Here is a 24,400-nt window from a genome sequence, read left to right on the forward strand (position 1 = left end):
TAAATGCCACCAAGTCAGAGGAGGACAAAGACCGGAGGTGCAGACGCAGTGATTCACTCAGTCACACTTGTTAACGTGTCATGAGGCATCAGTCTGGCTCTTCCACCTTCGACACAGAGAAAGTGAGCTCAGATGTATTTATATACTCATTAACTTGCTTTTAACTAGTTGCTTTTATGTTTAATGTTGAATACAAGAAGCCTTAAGCTCTGAAAACTTGTTGACCTTCAGGTTAATGAAGCTTTTTTAATACAGAGACTCCTCCCTGTTCAGAAGTGAATGCCAGTGTCAAGAAGCCTGATGTGTTTAAGGCTCGTCTTTAGTATTAGAAATTAAAAATAAATGTCTAGGTTCTACGATTACCTCTATGCAACTCAACAATATTTTTTATTCTCTACACACGTCTTAAGGGTGAAGTGTGTCACATCCTTGTTTCTGTCAGAAAGCACTTCAGAGTCACATTATACTACTACAAAGTGTTTTAGTCCTCAGATGACTAAACTAATAAATAAATTCATATGTTCAAGAGCTTCTTTTCAAATCTGCTTGTCAATTCACCATCACATTCTAGTCCATTTTTCTGCAGTCTGATGGCTCACAGTGAGTCAATATTGTGTGTATTGTATGTCCATTTTTCCCCTCAGTGCAGCCCGTCCACATTTTGTACCTACTGAACTGTTTAATAGAAGACCACAGCTGTGTGTGTGTGTGTGGGTGTGTTTGTGATCTGCTCCAAGAACTCATCAATAAGTGAATTCCTGCAGCATGATGGTGCCACCGGTAAATGTTTCCCTCTTTTATGTGAGTGTGCACGCCTCACACTCACACTGAAGCCAGTGCATTCTGTTCTTGGGTCGTTTCCAAGTCACACGGAGTGTAATTGATGATTTTGAGTGAGCGTTCCGTCCATATCTGTCTTTGTCGTGCTCGCTGTATTACAGTCCTTCTGTGCAAATCATCCAACCGGGGATTGATTTGAGTAATGGCTCGATGACACATTATATTCATGTTATCCATCCTTTCTCAATTGCTCATTGTGGCTCTATAGTGCTGTCCGTGCCAAGCACCCTACTGACCCCCGGTGGTAAGGAATTTATGGTGCAATGTTCAGGACCACGGACAGTGTCAGAGTTTATGAAACTTATCGGCGAGCTAATAGAGCATTGTAGGTGCTTGATGGGCAACGTTTTCCCGACACATATATTATCATGAACCACATATTTTAATAGGCTGTTGTATATTTCATTAAGCTTTCATCTGTTAATACGCTGCACTGTTCTTTAACAGCTTCATTACAGAAGTAACGGAACAAATCCTAACTTGAGAGGCCGCAGATTGTTCAAGCAAAACTAATAAGAGCTTTGATGACAGTTTAAAGTGTCTGTGAGGCTGATATCAACATTTAAAATCAGCTTATTAACTAGTGAATAATTTGTTTGTATGAAAGTGTCATTTTCACCTCTTCCTGCAGAGAAAAAAAAAGTCTTGCCCTTGAGAATGTGCAGCTGTTTGTGAGCAGAGGTGGTGCCAATAGCGGCGGCCTTTGCTGCAGCACACAGTCAGTAGAATATGTGAAGCGGAGAGTTTGATTAGCGCGGAGGCTCAGCGGGGGATTCATCTGCTGCCAACGATCAATAAGCAGGCTGCAAAGCATGCCAATCAGTTTTATTGGTTTCTCCTTGCTTTTGTGTTACCACATGCATCAGCGCCACCGATATAATATTCCCCTTTTGTGGGGTCTATAATCAGTCTGTGAGTCCAGCACTTTGATCCAAACTGAACAATCTCTACAACTGCTGGATTTATTACAATAAAGTGTTGTACAAGTGTTCCTGGACCCCAGAGGATGGATTGTACTAACTGAGGAGCAGCACAGAGGAACTCCTTTCCTCTTGTGCTACCATGAGGTTTTAGTTTTCGGACCTGACTGTACCGTGTTCTGCAGACTCCTGGTTTGTTAGTACAGTGCATGACACAGGGTGTTATTGAGCGGTGTAATTTAGTGTCTCGTCCTGTGTAATAAGGGTTTTACATCATTAGTTGGACGGTGTGTCCTCTCAGCGTCCTGCCCTGCGTCAGCAGTGCCCTGATCTTCACGTCCTGTGCTGTTAAGTGCTGTCTTGTCCTGAGCCATGTTTCAAACAATCATGTAGCATGTAACAAGATCCAGTGCTTAATGAGTCTTATCGTTAAAAAAGGTTATATAAAAATCAAGGATTCCAAGGTTAGGGGCTGTATAAGAATCACCTGACATGTGATAAGATGGAGGGGCAGCTAGAACAGCACACAAAGGACACACACACAGCGCACAGCAGCCACCTATTGGTGCAGTACAGTCATTACACAAACAAGCAGACTCAGGTATCCTGCCAAAAACTGAGACTGTTTAAGAAATACACAAGTGTAATCCAGCTACAAACTAATCTTTGGTTAAACAGCATGAACTGTGGAAAAAAAACACCCGCAGTACAGAGCAGCATGTGACAGAAGTAACATTAATACAGGGATCGCCACTGGTAAGCAGCTCAGCTGTGCAGAAGGCTCAGTGGGAAGAGAAATACAGACCCTGAGGGACAGTCTGACAGCCAGGCTGAAATCTATAACTCCACTACAATGCTTAAGAGCAATTTCATTTTCTGTTAAAAACACTTCAAGTCGGGACGGCAAAATAAATATATAACAAAACACATTTTAATGGTCTTCTTGTTCAGCTTGTGTATGTGGAGTGTGTGTGTGTGTGGGGGGGGGGGGGTCAACTTCAGTTGGACATCTCCTGATGTACATCCATTCATATTTACTTTTTTTCTTATTATTAGTGATTTATAGTTTTGAACATGTGTTTGTGCAGCAGCGTGTTAAATTAACAGGCCTATTGTGTCAATGCATGGCTTCATAATTTCAGTGGTTTAATTTGCAGCTGTAGGAGGAGCTGACAGCTTTTCATGCAGATTTGGCACTGATTAAATCTGGTGTTCAGCTGCCATTGTCTTGTTGCAGGAAGAAGGTGCAGGCAATAAGACAGGAGGACATGTTTTGTATAGGCAGACACTTGATTTCATCCTTCGACTGCCATCATCTATTAAATCCTTCAGCAGCAGCCAGAGAGACCAGTGGGTTCTCCATCCTCCACACTGCCGTACTTCATACAGCAGTGTCCTGTGCTGTGGTTCTCCAGGTGTTTTTGCTTGTTGCTCGATTTCTCTTTGAGCACTGAAAATCTCACACAGCATCACGCAAACACTGGCACACCTTTTACTAACACAACACAGCAGTTGGAGGAACAGCTGGTCCTCTGGTGTGGTCAGTCAGTGTGGAGGAGCCCCATCATCCACCTTCTCCCAACACCTGCTGTGAAATGGACACCCCACGTACACTCTGCCATCAGAAAGGCCCAACAGCAAAAGTACAACTGGTAAATGTTGGACTGTCGCAGTATCAGACTTGCTGTAAAGCTCCAGTACAGCTCAGCTCCAGCTCGCTTATCCAAACTTTGGGCAGCAACATGTAGTATGCTAACCATGTTCTGAGCCACTGACTGAACAAGTCTGTGAACACACAAACACAAACACGTACAGCGACACAACAGCTGACTGGCTATGGAGCGAGCACAGGTTGGTGTGCGTGCACCACAAAGCTGAACATCGCGACAATGATACTTGATGCACAAGCACAAGCAGCACACGAAAGGTGCCGAAGAAGCCGAGAATAAACTTCTGTTTTACCTCTGTTGTTCCTCCGTGCTTCATCCACGTGTCACTTTAAAATGAGTCCTGACAGTTTTAGGCCATCTTTAGTTCCCATACAAAAAGTGATGGCAGATAAGGGGACAGTTCAGTTGCCATTAAGATACTGCTATAGAGCAGATGCCTCCTTTTTATTTTTTATCGCGGTGTTTTCTACTTTCCTGCTTCTTTCTACATAATAATATAAAAAAGGAAAATACAATGTACATGTTGAAGTGCTGGATATAGATGTGCTAGTTTAGAGACTCTGCAGAAACAGTAGTAGTGTTTATTCCAAGACAAAGTCTTTGCAATCATCCATTATGTCCACCAGGGGGCGGTAGAGGAACAAATGTGGACCACAGTGCTTCAGGATGGTAAACTGATCGCTGACAGCTGGAGTTTTCTTTTAAGTTGAAAGTTCAATAAATAACAATGAATGTAGCAGATCTGAAATGAGACACAGTGAGAGTGCTTTTGGTAACTTTTATTTTACTAAAAAAAAAAAAAGAAGGGAAAGTTCACATTGACATGTAGCCTCAATATTACAGTATATTGAAATTCTTCTCAAAGGAAGTAAAATACAACATTTTTTATTTTATTTTAATCTTATATTAAAAATATCAAATAGTACTCATCTAGCAGTGCTTGCAGTATTTTAAGATATGTTGCAGGCTTGATAGCAGAAAGGTTGGCTTTGTACAGAGCAGAGTTTTTTTGTTTTTTTTTGTTATAGTCTTAGTGAGGGCCTTGCAGAGACAACCTACCTTTGTGTTACCCAGCCTGGTCTGATTGACAAGCTGAACATGCAATGAGGGCAACTACACAAATCATCCTACAGATTATACCGGTGCAGTAAGACACTTGGAACAGGCTTGCAATGCAACAACAAGAAAAAAAAAGCTAAATGTTCCATTCATTGTGTTTTTTTCCCCCCACCAACAACCCTCGTGAGTGCCCTTCACCTCTACAACGTGATCTGAAATTAAAGTGGCAGACTTTCAGGTGATCTTTTCAGTACAGCTTACCAACCATAGATCTGGTGAATAAGAAAATTAGACTAAAAATAACATCACTACCTAAATAAACTTCAAAAAACAGACTCCTTAGAGCATTTCTCTAGTTGCACAGAACTGTACAGGCACACATATTATATATATTTAAAATAAATAGGGCAAATTTGGCCAAGAAGACTCAGTGGGGAGAGCAGATCTCTCTAGTTTGTCAGTACAGAGAGACGCAGCCTTTTATTGGGATGGCTTCCCAGTCTTTACAGCTCTTATAGTCCCTTTAACACACACACACATTCACACGCATCAGTTACTCGTTCACACACTCCAGTCTCCTCCACCACATGCACAAAGCCAGAAAGACAGAGAAAGGAAACAAAAACAGCTGTTGGACATTTTTATAAAACATGTAAATGCCATTTGTCTGGAATGCCTCTGATCAAGAAGAAAAAGGTGAACTGGTTTCTGAGATCATCAGACCAGTGTCTGGAGAGGGCTCACTAGATGACACCACCACACACACGCCCTGGCAGGATCCTGTGCCGCCGCACCAGGCTGTGGCCTTGTGGACCTACGCCGCTCCCCCCTTTGCTTTGTCGTGTAGTTGATAGGGGGGCAGCTCCGCTTTCTTACATTACAAACAGGACGTGACACGTGACTACTAGATAACCAAGAAATCTCCTTCAGGACCTCGTGCTCGGCTCCGTCACAGGACGGGGTGGAGTTTTAACAATGGGGGTGGGAATGACAGGGTGGGGGCTGTACAGTCGAGACGAGCTGCCTGCTTGGAAAGATTACTTGAGTGGTGGGGACCAAGATTCTGACGGAGTCTCTCTTTCATCTCTAGGTGAAACCCTGAGGGAGTGGGCGGGGTTTAGACGTCAGTGGAAAAGTACAGCGTGTTACGTTTCAGTTCAGCAAAGGAGATGGGAGGATGCTGCAGGTAGTACAGCAACACCTGGACCTGAGAGGAGAGAAAACGAGGTTAGAATTCAGTCATGAATGGATCCCTTCATTATCTGATACCCTGCTGTTTGTTTGGAGATAAACAGGAAGCACCGTATTTGGTACAGCTTCATTTTTTGCCTGTTTTTGCTTACAACAAAAGAACTGTTTGCCAAATAAGCCATTAGCGCTTCCTGTTTGCACCATACGCAGGAAAATGCAAGAACATACTGAAACATGTCATACTAAAAAAATTCTCAGACAACTTTTGGAGTTCTTTTTATAAAATATATGATAAGATAAATGATAAACACCCTATTGATTTTTTTACTTTAGATCAGAAGCAGCTTAGTAATATGTCTGGCTCATAAAGAAGCAGTTCTAATTCAGCTCTTTGCTGTGTTTCCTGTCTGCTCAGCACTTGTTACACTCCCCTCCAGAAGTTTTAAAATTAGTTATTTGGCCTAGAGCACAGAAGCTTTGGATAAATTCACCTCTGATCATATAAAAACTCTTTTTACTGCAACATCTGCTCCATAAAAACAGGCAGGTAGCAGCCTACTGCAGAAGTCTCTTCTAAAGAAAAAGGCACTTTGTGAATTACTGGATGAGACTTCTGTTGTAAAAATGAGTGAATCCATCCACTCATAAAAAAACATCAGGGTTGTAGAAGGATCTTTCTCTGAAGTTAATAAACATTGAGACTTTAAATAAGCCATAATCCAAACACTTAGCTTCACTGTAATGGACCTCCTGCATGTGCATGCTGCCCCATTTATTAGGATTTACTCTAAATGTTGTTTATTCTGCCAAGAAAAAGTCATTGGTGCACAGGAAGCTTTCTCTCAGCACAGATGAATGATGGCCCCCGGCCTAAATACAGCTGGGAGAATAGACCACAGTGACACGGGTCACTTAATGACATGGGAGAGAAATTCATCCAGAAGACACGTGCAGCCCAAGAAACATGTACATATGCAATATTTACTGCACACACTCACATACAACTGACTTTGAATATGAGGATTAAAAAATAAATTCAAATGTTTGTCTATACCTGTGCCATGACGTCATGTGACCAGATGTCAGAGGCGGAGGTGATGTGCTGTCCCTTGGTGCTCTCTGACTCTGAAGGCCTGAGCAGGGTGGGGCCAAAGACAGTGGCCAGGTTATGGAGGGACATCTTGTTGATGGGCTCCTTTTCAGCCACCCTGCAGAAACAACAAACAACAGAATCAGCAGTCAGACAGGACGGGTTCATTGGTTTGTCAAGTGAGGAGAAGGAAGATGCAGTCAGTTAGATTTAGCCTAACATAACCTGTGTGTGTTTGTGTACCGTTTGAGGTGCTCAAGCAGAGTGAGGAAGGTCATGAGGTTGGGGTCGGGCAGGGAGCGCAGGAGGTGCATCATGCAGTTCTCCTTGGCTGCCGGGTCAGAGAGAGCTGCAAGGCAGAGAAAAAAAAAGATGTCAGATCCAATGACAGCATTTTTACATTCAGGTGATGACAAACAGACATTTTCAGGTTTAGGTGTGAGTGCTGAAAGGTCGCACCTATGCCCTCCATGAAGGCGGGGTAGAGGCGGTCGGTGAGCAGAGGCTCCGGCAGCTCCCTGAAGTACAGCTTCAGCGTCCCTGCGATGGCATTGATGTCCATGTCGCTCAGCATCACCAGGATGTCTTTGGTATCTAGGGGACAGACTCCGATTAGAAACCACTGCATTATTAAAGTCTCACAATAACAACACAGCTGCTGTCTCCTCGCTTTGTCTGCTGAGATAGACATGCTCAGTTTTAGAGTTGATACCGCTGCTCTCTGTGATCTGTAGTAAGAAAGTAAAAGCAGCTGTGACCAGACTGACTCTTATGCAACATAGAAGTTGAACACTGCTCCTCATTTGTCCTGGATTCCCTGACAGACCGGGTCTCTTCTCCCATAAATCGTGTTAAGAGAACTATCTTATCCACTTATATACTGCTATGAACTGCTGTACTGTCAGTAAACAATTTACATTATCTGAGTGTTAATAGGGGCATGTGTTATCTACCACTATGGAACAGAAGTGACAACAAGCATTAAACTGGATGATGACTGCAAAAAAAGTTAAGAGAAGCAGTGAGTGGAGTCTTACTGGTGTCGAATGCTAATTTGAGGGCCTGGATATCAGTGGCCACCCCTGAGATCCTGTAGATTCCCACTTCATCGATCCCTCTCTTCTCCACTTCCTCAATGCACTGACGGACTATGTAAGGCACCTTGGAGCGCTCGCGCCTGTGGACGTCAAACAGTCAATACATTTTGAATGACAGGAGTGAAGTTAGTTAGAACTCAAACTCAAACAAAAATCCCATTATTAACAAAACCACTTTGAAACAGTTTCACAGTACTCACAATGCGTCCACTGTTCATGAGCTTTGTTACACATTGGCTGTGATTTTTAGCTTAAATTTGGTATATTTTCTACTGACAACATACATCACACTTGAGGCATTCAAAGACCACTGAGACTGTGTACACTACACGCAGCTCCCCACTGAATGTGTTTAAATCTGCAATGACCCGTTTTGTTTTCAAGCAGCTGAGATTTAAGCCCGATGTCTCAGTACCATACTTACTTTGTAACCACGTTGATTTTGACTCCAAACACCCCACTCTGTTTTTTGGACGGCGTTCTCTTTAAGCTGAGGTCCCGACTTGTAAACTTCATGGAGAACTCCACTTTGATCTGATGATAAACAAATAACAGCTGAAACAGACTGCACTGCAGAACTGAGGCCTGTTGAAGTGATGTTCTGTCATTTACATCTTAAATAGAATTTTTTTTTTCCTTTTCATACGCTTGACTTTGACTGTAATGTTCCTTTGTCGAACATACACACTTTGCGTCATAATCTAAGCTAAAATTCCTTTTAGTTCCTCGTGTCTTACCCCATTCATCTCTATGACGTCCATGTGCCAGTTCTTGGACTGCACCGTCTGAGGATCCAGCTGAAGGACACAACACACAAACACACAGTGGTTAAGGCTTTTGCAAAGTTTCCAACCAAATAAGGACACAAGACTAAAATTCATACAGACATTTTTTTAGGAGGACAAAGCTTAATCCCATCATCAGATAGCAGTGCATTTCTGCATGACTGCATTATGGGAAAATAACCTTTTCAACCTGTACATTTTTCTCAAAAAGAGAAACAGGTCACAAAAACAGGTTTGACACAATACAATGCACAGCTGGCTTTTTCTTCCCAATGACAGCTTGAACTTCATACTAAAAAAAAATATTTTCAGGCAAAACCAACTCGCCCTTGAACTGTATCTCTGTGGCGATAGAATAAATTTATACGTTTGCGGTAAATAAACATTGTTCCCGCCCGGTTTCGAACCGAGGACCTTTCGCGTGTTAGGCGAACGTGATAACCACTACACTACGGGAACTAGATGGAGAAAAGTCAAGCCTTCCACAGGTCCAATCTACATTAGCTCAGTTAAGGAACACTTTATTAACCACAAGAACCATGTGAAGGTTGAGAGGGGTCATTTTGAAACTTCATATTCACTCTGCCCAGAGTTCTTCTTTGAGCTGCCTCGATTTTCAGATCAAAGTCTGACCATGTGCCTGAGTAAAGCTGCTTTACAACAACACAGTCACTGAGTCTACTTTGGTAAAGAATGATGCCTCCTCTGTTCCCCACACATGCCCTCAGCAGTTCTCTTAGGGGTCAAACGGGGCTCCAGACGGGTTTAGACTCTTGGCCTACTTCACAACACACATTCTTGAAGTCTGGATCACATATCCCATGATGCCCTCTGAGGCACCAAGAATGGTAGCTTGTTGTTGTTGTTTTAAGTCTCCTGGAGTCTGCAGCAGCTAATGCCTTTTTTATAGGCTGTTTCAGTGTCTGCTCTGCACAGCTATGTCATTACAAATCTGCACAGCTCAACTTAGAGGAAAATAATGTTTGTTGGGTGAGCACACTTCTCTTATTGTCAGCATTAGGCTGCACCATTAAAAGTTCTCAGTGAGTGTGTTTCATTACATCGTAAAAAGGCCATTTGGCACCAGTTTCACGCATTCCTATTATCATGAAAGCTTGCTTTCCCAGCATGGTTTGGGTTTGAGACAAGGGACAGGTAATCACTGCAACTAGGTCTTTACTCAGCTACTCCCAGGAACTGGGCTAAGATCCAGAACTAACTGTGTCCCCTAGAAGCACAGAAAAAAAAGAAATATCTTCCTTTATTTCCTCCCTATTACTCTCTACTAATTGTAAAAAAAAACCTGATTAAAAATGAATGTACTCAAATAGGGTTGTAAAAACAAAGAGGGTCCATTAAAGGCAGGCACAACACAAGCTGACCCCTCACAGACCTGCATCCTCAACAGGGCTCCCTCTTATTAAAAAACACTTAGCCCATTTCCCCTCTGTTTGCTTTCCTGGAAAATGACTCACTCTGGATAAAGGAGGTCTGCATGTACCAAACTCTGTTGGTTTGGACAAATATTACAGAACAAAATGTTACATGACAAAGCTTTGGTGGAAATGAATTGTGACTTATTGGAGGATATGTCGAGTCAGCTGGTTTAACAATGAGGAAGGAGGATTGTATCCAGAGTGACGGCTCAGTCAGGAGGCCAGCACAACAGAAATAAAGCTTGCTGTACTACTTGCATGAAAGATGTGAGGAGGAGAAGGTAGGAAATGGTGAGCTAGGAGTCCTCAAGGTAAATAAGAGGCATGGCATAGACTAGTTTCTCGCAGAATTACAGCATATTAAAAGCTTAAAGATCAGCATAGCTTGCTTTCCCTTTCATCCAAGTTCACAGAGATAAAAGACCCAGTGACTGATTTTCTTTTTTAAGAATGCTTGAAGGGGCTTTCAAGCACATGAGCATCCAAGCTACTAAATGTGTGCACATTGATGCATGTGTCTAGGAAGATATAAAAGCCAGAAACTGTCTCCTTTCTTTTTTCCCCCTCTGGTTTATATGGTTCTGATTAGGATCACATCACTCCAGAGTCAAAGCTGTCTTTGTTGGAACATATGATTGCCTAAACCAGACACACTGTAAATCTAACAGAGCGTTATGTACTCTGCTATTTCCCAAAATAGAAAACAATATGTACTTGTGTTTTCTAGGATGGAGCCAGTGTATTGCTTTGTTATAGTTCTGTAAGTGCACCAGATCTAGGGCTCAGCTGGATGCTGACTGGCCCATTTGCTCTCTCATATTCGTTAGTGTGGCCCACAAAACCTGACCTCTGTATGTATATGCTCACACACACATCTATGAGCTCTTCCATGTTTGACTTCAAGTGCAAAAAAAGAATCTTAAGTAGACTACTTAAGTAGAATCTTAAGTATAGAGAGTCACCTCGAGTTATTTATACTTCTTTCATTTATTATTATTTGTAGTTATAAGTACCTTTTTAGGTGAAAATTTATTTGGGTTGTTAGTTTGAAGACTTTTTTCCTCATAATCAAAATGCAAGACTTTTACAAATAATAACAAATGTGAGATAATTACTTAACTGTTTGCCTGTGATAAGAAATTAGGTTTTTCTTTAAAAGATATTAATAAATGCTGTTCCCGCCCGGTTTCGAACCGAGGACCTTTCGCGTGTTAGGCGAACGTGATAACCACTACACTACGGGAACTGACTGGCCCCACTCAGCCCCTCCTCCTTTCAAGTACTAATCTGTGCCCTCCTTTACCTCCAAGAGACATGAGCTATGCTACTAAAGCAGCTATCAAACTGAAAACAAAGAGTGTTGTGCCCCTCAGGAGCTGTTTACACTTCCTACAGTACACACACATTGGACACGTGTACTTCAGCACATGCAGCAGCACAGTAACAACTGTCAAGCTTCTAAATGTGAAAAAGCACAAGTGGTCAGTGCTGCATGAACACGTCGGCTGCAGCAGCCCCTCTGTGGCATAACTCATCCATTAGAATACTCTACATAACAGCATTTCTTTCCTGACAAGTACAAGACAAATGCACATATGCAGTATTAAGTGTTTTTAAGTCACAATGTAAATGGTTTAAATAGGACAGTTTGCAAATGAGACTGTGATCCTGCACACAGAGAATTTTAAAGTGAGAAATGTTCACACTTTCAGATAACGGTGTCTTGAAGCAGAAGAAGACATTGCGCCAGATAGTAACTGAACCAATGTATAAAGCCTTAATAACAAAATCCCTACACATTTAATCAGCCTATAGTAATTATTCCAAAAAGCACAACTTGATCTTTTGATATGCTAAATTAATGAATTGCTGTTTAATTTGTCCTTTGTGTTTCATTGCAGATTTCCACTGCTGCTCGCTAGCTGATTAAATATTCATTCAGCTGCAGAAAGCTTTTTATTAGTCCTTTAATTAGAACGTAGCTCAAACTGCACAGCTCCTTGGTTTTAGCAGGATTACAGGAGCTGTTTGTGCAGCGATTGAACCTCTTTTTTTAACCACCAGCTAACACATTGCACTGCAGCGTGTTTACTTCACAGAATACAAGCAGCACAACTATTTTTAGACTCATGAACCACATCAGCATAATGTTTACATGTTCACCAGTAGTGAGTCTCTTTACTCAACAGCTGTTGATGTCATCATGGCCACGGGAGGTCTTTGACTCGGTTACCATGTTGCCTTCTCCCTTTACGTCCCAGCCTGAACCAATCAGTGAGGATTTTTATCTGGACCAGAGCTGTGATTTGCAGAGTCGTCTAGCATCTCTGTTGGCAGTTTAAACAGTAACTCACAGACGAGTACTATGCTTACGCAACATGACCCTGCCTGCGGCTAGGATGAGTAAGAGTGTTGATGCACAGAGAACTGGAAGAAAAAGAGGGAAATATTCCTTTAATGTTTCTAACTTGAGCTGAAGAAGACGATCACTCCCTTCTTGTTTTTCCCTTAAAAAGTCACCTGGTTACTATTTCTACTACTATATCACTTGCTTGGGAAATTTCATACCAAGCCTAACAATGGACAGATGATGTTTTTTGCACATAAAAGAATAAAAGTGATTTAAGGAGCATGTTACTGATAACTGTTAAGTCTTTCAACCCCTACAGTACATAAAGACTACATGGTGAAGACCAAGAAAAACACTGTTCATGCTAACCACCAAATTCCTGATTTAATCTGGTGCAGCAAAGACAGAACTCACACACTGTATGTTATCAGGATCTAAGTGACATTTCAATCTGGTGATGAACCCTCATGTTGTTGCTTTTGGACAACTCTGCAGTGACGTCAGCCTCATACCAACACTGCATAGTTTAAAGACCATTACCTCACCATTCAGGTCATCTGTTATCTTTGCGAAAAAACAACATGTACCACACCTGATACATTACATCATCTCTATATATGTTTGCTCAGTGGAGTCCTGAAACTTTCACTGAAAAAGAAGTATGATGTGTCAGTTTTGGAGCACTAGCAGTGAGCACAGGGTCCTACTTCAGCAGTGATGTAACGCCACCACGGTTTTGCACACCACTCGAATGTGTCTCCTTGGTATCTGATTGGACTTCTGATAAATGCACCCAGTCCTCCTATACACATGGTATTTCATTTAAAGCATGTGAGGATTAGAGCCTTGTTGTGTCACCATAAAGAAATAAAAGCCAACCTACACGCTGCCTGCTGTACAGTCAGGACCAATGAGTTCATTATGAGTATCACCCTGAGAATGCTTTACTGACCTGCCGATCCCCTCCTGCAGCTCATTAACCAATCAGAGATCCAGCACGCGGGGGCATGAATTGGGGGCAATAAAGAGCTATGTCCTCCGGCGGGGACAGACGGAGATTTATGTGGCCCATATAAAAAGGCCATTAGGGGACTAGCTGGCATTTTAGGCACGAGCGAGGGTTGCAACCCTAATATCTCATTTGCACTCATCAACATCCTCAAATGGAGGAGTATAATTGTGCATGTGGGATAAAATGCTCCAGGTCGAGAGGTGGGATAAAGCGTGGTGGAGGGTGGATGATAATGGTTGAATCTCCTACTCTTCCACGGCTAAGCCGGCACGACAGCTCCATTGTTCTCCCTGCTAAGCTGGCTAAAATTCCCCAAAGAAAATAAAACCAAACGTGCCCAGAATACAGGTCATCAAACACACAAAAACAAAAACACCCACTCCAACCAGCTTAATCATCGTTTGTTCTTTTGCTGGGACGCATAAGATACATTATGTCTGGTACTTGTCCAATTAGTGTTCCCAGCCAGCCTCCCATCTCATCACAACATGTCTTAATTAGGTGCCGCTTTAGGCTGAAGGAGTGAGGACAATTCCCTGGTGTGCTTCCACAGCTTCATGCATCCTATAACATCACATTCCAGTAAACACCCCAGACGCACACAAACAAAAAGAGAAATATGCCCTTAAGTCTGTTTTCCTGGCCTATTTCAACTAGCGCAAAAAAAGGGGAATTTATTTTTTTGAGTTTTTGAACAATTTAAAAAACATTTAAAAACATGAAAATAGCTGAAAAAGCTGGATATCATGAGGGGAAAATGCTGTCCAAATGATTTTCATACCCTTTCATCTCTTATCATAAAAGCTGTGCATTTCAGCAACACCTTTCAGCCTTGGTATGTTATGGTTTCGATAACGACGCTGGTCTCCACTATCAAACAACCATCACCACAAAGCAGAGGCAAAGCTGCATGAAAGAAAGGGAGTATTGTAGACAGTCTGATTGGATCAAAAGACAACAAGCGCAGAGAAACTACAAGTTCACTCATAAAACCTCCTGTTCAAAGCCTCATTCACAAATGAATGAATAGGACTTCACAGAGCTGAGGAGATCCTGTGCAGTGTGAGGGCAAATTTAGACATCATGAAAACACAGCAACCTCCTTAATCACGTTCTTTGACATTAAGACATGAGGACAGGAATGAATCAATATAGGACCTACGGGTCGAATCAGTAAACTCTGGGCTTAGTGTGTAATCTTACTTTTATTTCACTCAGTATACCCAGTGGTCAGCTCTCCTCAGGCTTCTGTTGAATAATGGAAAGCACGGAAGCAAAGGTCAAGCCCAACTCTCAGCATGGATTCTTTGTTCTGACGCGGTTTATTATGCACACAAATTACAGCTCAAAATGCTGGCTGTGCACTTGTGATGAAGATGAGAAGGACTGCTGAATAAACATGTGCAAACACACAACATGTAGGGTTTATATCTCCATTAGTCATAGTTTTTACCGAGTGTGCACACAGTAGCTATGCATAGAATCAGAACCGGCCTTTGTGCTCCTTTGCTATCCTTCAACAAACAGAAAGCGTCTGGAGGGGGGAAAAAAAGCAAGTTTCCTATTCCTGCCAATGAGTCACAATCCAGAACAGGCATTTAAAGTATGCCACACACCAGACCTGTGTGTGTCTGCACCAATGTTTTAGTAACCCTTCAACATAATAACATATTCATTTTAACCTAAACTGACAGTAATGGCCTCAATCTTATACCAGCACACAGTGATCACTGTGCTTTCAATTTCTCAAAGACAGAGTGACTCTTTAACCCTTATTTGTCTACCTTTGTTACCCAACACTTCATTTTCATGCGTAAAACAAAAAACCCAGAACACATACCAAATGTTTTACACAAGATGCCCATTTTAGACTCATAATGTCTGTTGAAATAAATGTGATAGAAAAATGTGTGTCAGAGGCTATGTGGTATAATGTGACAGTTAATTAGTGGAAGAAAAAAATGCATCTGTGCTTTAAATGCCAAAGGGGCATTAGATCAGTTCACTCAGAGGATGGCACTACCTGAAAGGAACAGCAGAGGGAGCTGGGCTGATGGTGAAATAGCTCTGGTTAGTTAGAAGTGCCATTCAGTTATTGCTAGCAGCTTTAAATGGGGAAAAAAAGAATGGTGGATGTAGAAAGTCACAGTCAGGAGAAAACCAATTCTGTGGTTTCTATGGTGATTTCATTTCTAGATTGTATTACTGTGTCTTCCAGCATCCAAAGAAGCCTTCTCAGTTCTGCAATTTCTCTTAATATTAATATAATCTTCCCATACAAGCAAGTGTGCTAAATCCTCCTTCACACCTCACTGTAATGAAAATATATGAATATGAAATCTTTAAAGCTGTAATAGTAATACTGAGAAAAAAATGTAGATTTACTTTATTAGTAACAGCAGGTCACAGTTTAGCCAGAACTACATCACTGTCTCTACCGCAGTCAGTCAATAAACCTATCAGATAAGAACAATAGTCAACTCTGCACTGAAAGAAAGACACCCGTGGAGAGAGAGAGCGCACATATGGATGGAGATACACAGCATAAAAGAGAGGCAGAACAAACAGATGGAGCTGACACAGTGATAAATAGGAGAGAACAAATGCAATGCAGAGCAGATAAAAGACAGCAAACACAGCTTGTGTATGTATGTGACGTGTCTGTGTGTGTGTGTGTGCATATGTCAGCCAGAGACCTTTTGTCTGAGCAGCTTGCTGCGGACGCGGCCCCATAGCTTGGCCCCGGTGTTGGTGTGCCTCTTAAGCACAGGGGTCTGTGGCTGGCTGGACAGATTGTGCTGGTTCTGGTCCACGCAGCAGTGCTGCTCCAGGCGCTCGCAAACAGAGTTCAAGTTTACATCCGATACCAGGATCTCCGTCATCACAATGCCTCTGAACTCCCCTTCCACCAAAACACAGGTGGAGGAAGTGCGCTGCTTACAACTAAGAGGACGGATCCCCACGTAACCTCTGACTGATCACAGGACCAGGTGCTGCTTCAGGAATTCACCGGCACAAAAAGTCTCTGATATTCACTTCAAAAAAGGAATGAGTGCTGAATGAGTGGAGAACAAGAGGCTGCCATGGTTTCTTTGATAAGCCTGATAATAAATCCTCTTTCTGTGAGCTCATTCCAGAGTCAGCCGCCAGCATCTCCTCGCTGCTGTGCAATCTGACTTCCACAACGGCAAACACAGATACAGAGCAGTAGAGCGAGGAACAGAGAGGGAGAGAGAGAGAGAGAGAGAGAGAGAGAGAGAGAGGAAGAGAGAGGAGGGAGGGAGAGGTGGAGATCGGGGGAGTGAATGAGCTCCTGTTGTCACTGAGCAGCCTGCTTCTCCAGATGTTGATGGACACACCTCCAAAGAGAGGAGGGAGGGGAGCAATAAAGAGTCAAAGAGGAATGAGGAGAGAGGGAGAGTGAGAGGAGGGAGGGACTGCTAAATGCTGCACTGTGTTTAGTTCAGCGTTCTGACCCTTTGTCAACCTTTCCCAGAGCTGGTCAGCACACTCAGGAAGTGAGTGGCAACACAAATGTGATGAAGTGTGGAACTAAAACATGGAGGGGTTATGACAGAGATGTTTGCTTTTGAGAAAATGTAAAAAAAAGATGCAAATCTAAAAGGCTCTGCCATCTTTATCGCGCTGTATCACCAAGTCAAATCCCTGTGTCAGTTCTGTGTGTTTAGCAATTCAGATTTAAAAGCTTCTTCATGGTCATATCCTCTTAAAATCTGACAGGAACGTCTTCTCTGCTCTTTCCACCCTCCTCCTCCTCCTCTTTCTCACCACGCTCTTACAGTTCTTCAATTTCCACCATTTTCCCTCCTCTCGCTGAGAATGTGTGTATCTCTCCAACACAATGCTTAACTATTTTTTCACTAAGCCTGTCTGTTGACATTGGAAAGTCACTCAAAGACATTCACATGCGCTCACATCCTGGGAGACACACTGAGCGAAGCACCATGTTTATTCAACAGGACAGCCAGAGCTGGCTGCTCTTAAAAGGCGTATTCCTCTGTAATATGGATCGATATGTGCCAAGGAAGTCTGTGTATGGCTGTCAAACTCCATCTCTGTACACTGTGTCCCATCCCATTTGAATTAGAGTGGGGAAACATATTCTGATGGGGAAAGGTTACAGACACCAGGCTGAATTTTAAAACATGGTAAGACAGACTCTCTGCTGGGCTGAGTGGTGGTTGTGATTCAGAGTCGGTGTCTACTGATAAGCAGACGGCTGAGCCGGCTGATCGTACAGTGACTCATTAAGGATAAGAGAGGAGCATGTTACACGGTTCCCTTGATCTGCTGAGATAGTGGCAAACAGCTGTGTTTACTAGGATGATAAATAAATATGAGATCCAAAAAAGTCACTCTTCTTCCAGCTCTCTAAGATCACACTGAAGTGATCAAATATTTTTTGAATTAATGTGTTGTCTGTTTGTTATTCCTTTTTTAAATTCATCATGTCGCCACAAGGAGTCTGAGATAAGAGCAGGCAGTACGATACCATGGTGTAAAAACATGCGGGCTAAGTGTGGGTTCTGTGGTCACAATAAAACAGTGAGCACATAGGACGGGCGAGCCGGACGCCCTGTATGTCTGACTTCTGTGACAAAAAGTGCGGGTGGGGGGTATAGATGAGACCTCAGCCAACCCTCACCACAGAATATTTTTAACTCTCAGGGTTTGTAACTATGAGACGTACACACTTCATGCGTCACATCTGGGAAAGAATGTCTGGGAAAACCATGTTTTGAAAATGGGAGAGAGAGAAAAAAAACCAAGGGGAGACGGAGAGATATTTTTAGGGCAAGATGAGAGAGAAGGGGTATCACAGAAATAGATGGGTATATTTTAACTGTACATATGTTAACTGTTATATACTGTATGTTTCAGACATTTTTGTTGCCATGGGCTCCTGCTGTCATCTGTAACAAACTAACATGAGCAGAAAAAATAAATCAGGGACACTATAAGTAAAGGCCTGAAAGGAGCACTGCAGTATTTATATGAAGCAACCAAAAAAGTCATGTATCATTCAAACAGTAAACAGTAAGCATGACAAACTCCCATCATGTCAATAACAATGAGGTCATCTGATATCTTATTTACTGATCTAGTCCAACCAGTAACAATAAGCACACTTTTCTCAGCTCTTGTCTACAATCTGTCCTCAACCATCTCGTAACTATCAAAGGTGGCTGTTAGCTTCTCTTTCAAGTGCTGAAGTAGGACCCTGTGCTCACTGCTAGTGCTCTCTTTCAAGCCTGAACATTTCAAGGCATCCACCGTAGTGCATCAGCAGGCACCTACACAACCAGTTCAACCAGAGTCCAACACTTCACATCCCATCACATCAGCAGATCCATCGAGTGAACACACATGGATGTATGCACATGCAGGACACACACACTGTACATTCATATATCCAGAACTCATAGATTATTTATGGCATTAAAACATGCCTACATACATGCAGACATGTTAACCTAGAATCCTGTGGCTTTACACAAAACAAGGCTGCATGTAGGCTACAACCAAAGCATACATTTAGCCCACGTAACATTTTAATTCAAATAACTGTATACCAGCGTACCAGGATAATAATTGTCTGTATTAAACTATTTCAGTCCTGTAGCTCTGTTGGTTGAATGATTTTTTCCTCCGTGGAAGAAGAGCATAGACCTGCACAGACAAACTCTACTGCAGAAATAAATTAGCCATTTGAGATGATGAACAGTGTGGGGAGTGAGCTTGGAAGACATTTGGAATGATAAAAAGCAGAGAGATGTGCGTAGGGGAGATAAGATTAGAAGTTCCTGTGGGAATGTATGAAACAAATGAGTAAAAAGTAAAAGTGTCAATCCTTAAGATGTGTTTTTTTGTACATGGGTTGGCACTGCTGTAGCTTCAGGTCAACAGACAGCACAGTTATCAGCTTGACTTTTTTAATGCTAAGTATAATTTGCTGTGGGTAACACATTTGTTGATTTTTTTAACTGCAAAAAACTGTGTCAGACATCCAGGATTAACCTAGTTTACACCGGCTTATTTTAAAAGGGCATTTTCATTCAAATTTAATTAGATTTAATTTAAAAGATGTAGATGAAAACATTCCTGTAACTCTATGAAAGGTAAGAATAAACACAGGTTCTCAGCCCTGGCTCTTAATTATAGATGGTTTAGGTTGCACAGCCCCTTGTAAAGCCGCTGCATATGAGCAGACTGAGATGCTGGGGTGTGTAGAACTAGGTCCATGTGGGAGTGTAGTCTGCCTGATGAGCACCAGGATTCTGTTGATTCTGCGATTCTCTGGCCTGCACTCCTGCACTGCCCTGCCAGTCACTGAGACCTTCAAGAGCTGGAGATAAATTAATGATCAATTTAACAGACACGGTGCTCCAACATGAATATGGAGCAGCTCTGAATCCATGCTTGCCTAATGAACATGAAATAGCCTGACTGTCAGTCCAGTGTCTGCCATAACAAGCTGCTGTGGCTGTAGGTAGACATCCTGAGTTTTGTAGCTGACCTTCACTCAACAAACCTTGAGTGTGACAGTGAAGTGGTCCTTGACTACCTCTGTTAATATACAGTGAGTAAAAGCTGGAATAACTGACATTAACAAGACAGTGTGAGCTACAACAGCAGGTGTTTAAATGGGAAGTTGCATAGTGGCTCAGGAAGGAGGGCCTGGGATCAAATCCTGTCACAGCTTTACAGCCTTACTGTGTTTGCATGTTCTGTCCTACATGCCCGGAAGGATGGTATATTCCAATAAATGAATAATCTGGGAGGATCTGCATTCATGTACAGTATATGCATTAATTATAAAGCTAAAGATGGCAGCTAATTAGCTTAGCATAAAGACTAAAGGGGGAAGAGACTATTCTGGACTTCAAAGTGGATTAAACAAGATATAAATGAGTGAGTGTTAGCAAAAATAAAAATAGATTGCAAGCTATGCACTCAAGCAGCTCCATTCATGCTTCACCAGTTTGCCTGTAGTCAGAATAACCAGAATCTAGGTGAACTTAGGTGCTGTCAACATAGTGGTGAAACAAACTCTCTCAAACAAACTCTCTTTTTCTTCTTCTTCTTTTTTATTCTTCCGTACGTTTTTTGACGCAGCATATCTTCAGCATACATTGACCGATTTCAGCCATTCAACTATCAAAATGTTCATCTTACCGAGGACATTCCGAGTTTTTTAAAAAAATTAGTTTTTCAAATATTAAGCAATTTCATCAATGTCATCTGCCAAATGTATCTCCTCCTACAAATTTCAATCTACAGACTCCATTTTAGTCTTAAAACGCTCATTAGATGCTGCTCTATCAAAACTGTATTCAGAATTTTCTAATTCCGAATCATTTCCACATGCCAGGCTCTCAAAGTTGAAGTGGTTTTTGAGGTCTCCTCTGCTGTTACCATGGTGACAGGATGACACACAGAGGCATACAAAGCTCTGAATTGCTCTGATTCTCCAGCAATTTAGAGAAATCTAGCTTGTTTTTATTTTTACTAAAATAACTACATTCTTCAACAAAGCATGGTTCAGAGAGGTTTGTTGTTTATTTCAACCTTCTTTCAAGCTTCTGTGTGCATCCTCTGATGGCGGAACACAGGTGATCATTTAGGAGTTGGGAATTGAAAAATAATGAAATGAAAAACAAAGAGAACACAACTTTGAGCCTACTTGACTTTCTCATCAAAGATGACAAATTGCTGCATGTTAATCTTGTGCTTCTCTCTGAAGCTGTGTGAGCGACAGCGGCAAACAGAGCAGATAATTCAATCAGGTTTAATTCGATGGGTCTCTCTAAGCATGTTTACGGGATGACCCACTGCACCTCTTTGATCTTTCCTGCTGCTCTTACTGGAGCTTAGTCAGGAGGAAGGAGAAATAGGGCAAAAAAAGAGGTGTGCGTGTGTGAGAGAGGGCTTTTGAGGGAGGGTCCTTCAGGGTACAGTGAGAGTGCTAAGATGGGAGAGCAGAAAAGGGAGGAGGTTTGGCAGGGTGGGAAATCACAGCCTTAGGGTGCTCCACAGATTATTCCTGCTTCTCTTTCATCTGAGCCGTTGGGGGTGCATCTTCTTCCGATTAACCGCTCCATCACTTATTAAGCACTTTGGAAACAAAAGTAATGAAGGAGAGTGAGGAGGGAGGAAACAAGAAAGGGCTAGAAGAGGGTTTCATTAGCATGTAGCTTGTGTGTGTTGTGTGTGTTTTTGGGTGTGGTTAGGATGAAGAGAGGGGGACAGTGCATGCTCTTTTAGAGCCAGAGAGTAAATGGAGGAACATTCAGTGTGAATGAAGTGAGATACTAAGCTACACACAGGTAACTATACCCACAAACAAAGACATTTCTTGCTAGAGTCTCACTAGTAAATGTGGTCGCAGGTAAGGACAGACGGCAAGTGAAAAATAAGACGAGACAAAAGAGGCTAAGAAGCGGAGTGATGCAACAGCAAACGTTGGTGCAGTAATGCTGCTGGTTCTGCATGACAACCTCCATCCACACAATGAGGTCACACACTTCATGTATTTTAACCATAATGATTTACACTGTGTACACCCACTTCAACTGCTAATTTTCACGTTTATTGCACCCCTCTTTATTTATGCTAACGTCTATAGTGATAATCCTTCATTATGACATAAATCACTGGTGTCGGCCCACATGCAGAGGCAACACAGCTGACGCTCTATTCTTTTCACCTGATAATTACAGTAAGTCAGAGCTTTGCAATCAAGCTCATTCCTCTGCTTAAAAAAATCCTATAACATTCAGCTGACTATGTTGTTGCTTGGCTCACAGTGTATTTGTTCGCCAAACAATAGAAAAATCATTTTAGTCAAAAAGACAAACAACAGCCTCTTTGGTGGAGATAATTACATCTAAACAACACAGTGAACTTTCTTTAATTACAGCCAATCCACCCATCCCTGGCAAATATTACAGTGTACAGTCTGAGCTGAGCTGAAACTCGCTTTGAATAAACACTCATGGCTCAAAATAAAATTAAAGCTGCACGAGGCACATTTGCATTTGTTAAAACCCAGAATGGTGGTGCCAAAAAGTTTTTTCATATTTTTTTTTAAAAAAAGTTTGACTGCATTATTTATAATATATATACCATCAAGAGACTACATTAATCCTGAGTGTCTTTTTTATTATTACTGGAGGACACAGTGATAAGAAATCTTCCACAGCAGGTGGTCTGTGACCAGACTAGATTTACACTTGCTGTCATATCTGAAACAAGTTGAACATGTAAATAGGGCAAAACTAAGCGTGAGACATAAGTGAGGGATGACACATTCTTCTGTTTCAACAGTTATTTTTGTGATTCAGACTGGAGCTAGGTGTTTTTTTCATTAAAAAAAACAAAAACATGCTGCACTGCGGTGTGATAGGGATGTGAACTCTGATGTTGTGATCTCTGCTTGACTGGGACAGGTTGTGTGTTACATCTGAACAGTGTGACCCAGTTCCAGTGATGAAGAGAGTGTGGCCTCACAGGACGACGCCGCTGCTGACCTGCTTGAATTATTCACTCTTTTAAGTGTATACCAACGGCTGACTGGATGCAGCCACCTGGAAGGCTGCACGAACAGAGAGAGAGAAGGGCGATGGGAGAAACGCAGACGAAGAGGGGACGGGATGATTGTGAATGACATGAGAAGATGAGAAAGCAGAGATGAGAAAGTATTATGCAACTGTGGTTTGTAGTTAAGTGGGCTCATAGAAAAGAGTTTAAAAGTATGATTGTGTGAATGTTTATGGAAGGAAATGGATAAGAAAGTGTTCATAATTCCAACTGCCGCTGCCTTCTTTTAATACTGTTTTTCTCTGATCATTAATGAAGAGGAGGTGAGGGTTGTCATTTCACACTTTCATGGCCAAAACACCCACCACCTAACTGAACATCAATTCCATGTGGATTAGCATATTATCAGTGTGCTCATGCAACATTTTATTAATTTTTCAAAACAGTGACAGCATTCCCCAACCTTGAAGTACTGATACACCTGTCACACGTTCCACTCTAACACAGCAGAACCAGCATATTTATCTCACCCCAGTTTACAAAAGCAGACTTCTGCTTTCTAGCTGGTGTTTGTCTACTTTTTTCCCATTTAACGACATCTTATTGATGGTATCTATGGCAACCTATCATCTGAATTAATACGAATTGACATGACCTCTGTTTCTCTCTGACTTTAAAATGTGAAAATGTACAACATATTCTCATACATCACAGAATAAAAGACTCAGCTACCTCAGTCAGAGCCAGTTAGTGCTATCTAAGTATAAGACATAGCAGTGTAGACACAAACAGCTACTTAGCTTGCATACTTGTCCAAATTTCTAGCAGTTAATTAAGCACAATTATGCTAAAGACCTGTCCTGCAATTTCTCAAAATTATAATCAGCACAATTGTGGCCAGATGGTGCAAAAAAAAAAAAAGAAAAAAGAAAAGCTGATGACTGACGAGTGCAGCTTAATGAAGGGTGTAAAATCCTCCTCATCAAAGAATCAGCTTTGAAAGAGCTGACATTTTCTTGTTCCAGTAAAACCAGGTCAGCGATTCTGTCACAGAAACAACCACCCCCCCACCCCTTTACTTTACCAACAATCATTGAAAAAAAAAGATTTAAAAAAAATCATTTCGGGATCAAAGCCTTCTTGGTTGGTAAAGAAGCCATCAACGTGTGAGTAGAAAATCAATTACTCAATCAATGGGTAACCTGCCATCTTCAGCTCAGACAAATATCCCAGTGGCTAGTTTGTTATTATACCCAGTGTGTGTGACAGTGTTAGCAGAGCAAGAAAGAAGACAAATGTGTTTTCCCACTAACGACTGATAGCAACCAACCAGCGGCAGGATTAGTGATAGATCATGGTGGCATCTATCTAACCAGAGCTGACTTGCTT

General features: G+C 41.9%; 1 protein-coding gene and 2 non-coding genes across 7 annotated transcripts in view; all 3 read right to left on the bottom strand.

Moving 5' to 3' along the window:
* Window positions 1-4,227: 4,227 nt before the first annotated feature.
* abr (ABR activator of RhoGEF and GTPase) overlaps window positions 4,228-24,400 on the bottom strand; it is a 90,609-nt gene continuing 70,436 nt past the window's right edge. For 3 of the 5 annotated variants that reach the window (XM_028420887.1, XM_028420888.1, XM_028420889.1), the window contains 7 exons: window positions 8,605-8,664; window positions 8,292-8,401; window positions 7,808-7,947; window positions 7,230-7,364; window positions 7,014-7,119; window positions 6,735-6,888; window positions 4,229-5,696 (listed from right to left, as the gene is read on the bottom strand). In XM_028420887.1, coding sequence (XP_028276688.1) covers window positions 5,607-5,696; window positions 6,735-6,888; window positions 7,014-7,119; window positions 7,230-7,364; window positions 7,808-7,947; window positions 8,292-8,401; window positions 8,605-8,664 — 795 coding nt within the window. In that variant the 3' untranslated portion in view covers window positions 4,229-5,606. Of the gene's footprint in view, window positions 5,697-6,734; window positions 6,889-7,013; window positions 7,120-7,229; window positions 7,365-7,807; window positions 7,948-8,291; window positions 8,402-8,604; window positions 8,665-16,146; window positions 16,658-24,400 lie in introns of those variants that run through there. The other 2 variants (XM_028420890.1, XM_028420886.1) reach the window with 2 other exon arrangements.
* Window positions 9,039-9,111, bottom strand: trnav-aac (transfer RNA valine (anticodon AAC)). The gene has a single exon. It is a non-coding gene; the product is annotated as a tRNA-Val (tRNA).
* Window positions 11,262-11,334, bottom strand: trnav-aac (transfer RNA valine (anticodon AAC)). Its single transcript has one exon. It is a non-coding gene; the product is annotated as a tRNA-Val (tRNA).

The sequence above is a fragment of the Parambassis ranga genome, chromosome 14 (assembly GCF_900634625.1).
Source record: "Parambassis ranga chromosome 14, fParRan2.1, whole genome shotgun sequence".
NCBI classification, from domain to species: Eukaryota; Metazoa; Chordata; class Actinopteri; family Ambassidae; genus Parambassis; species Parambassis ranga.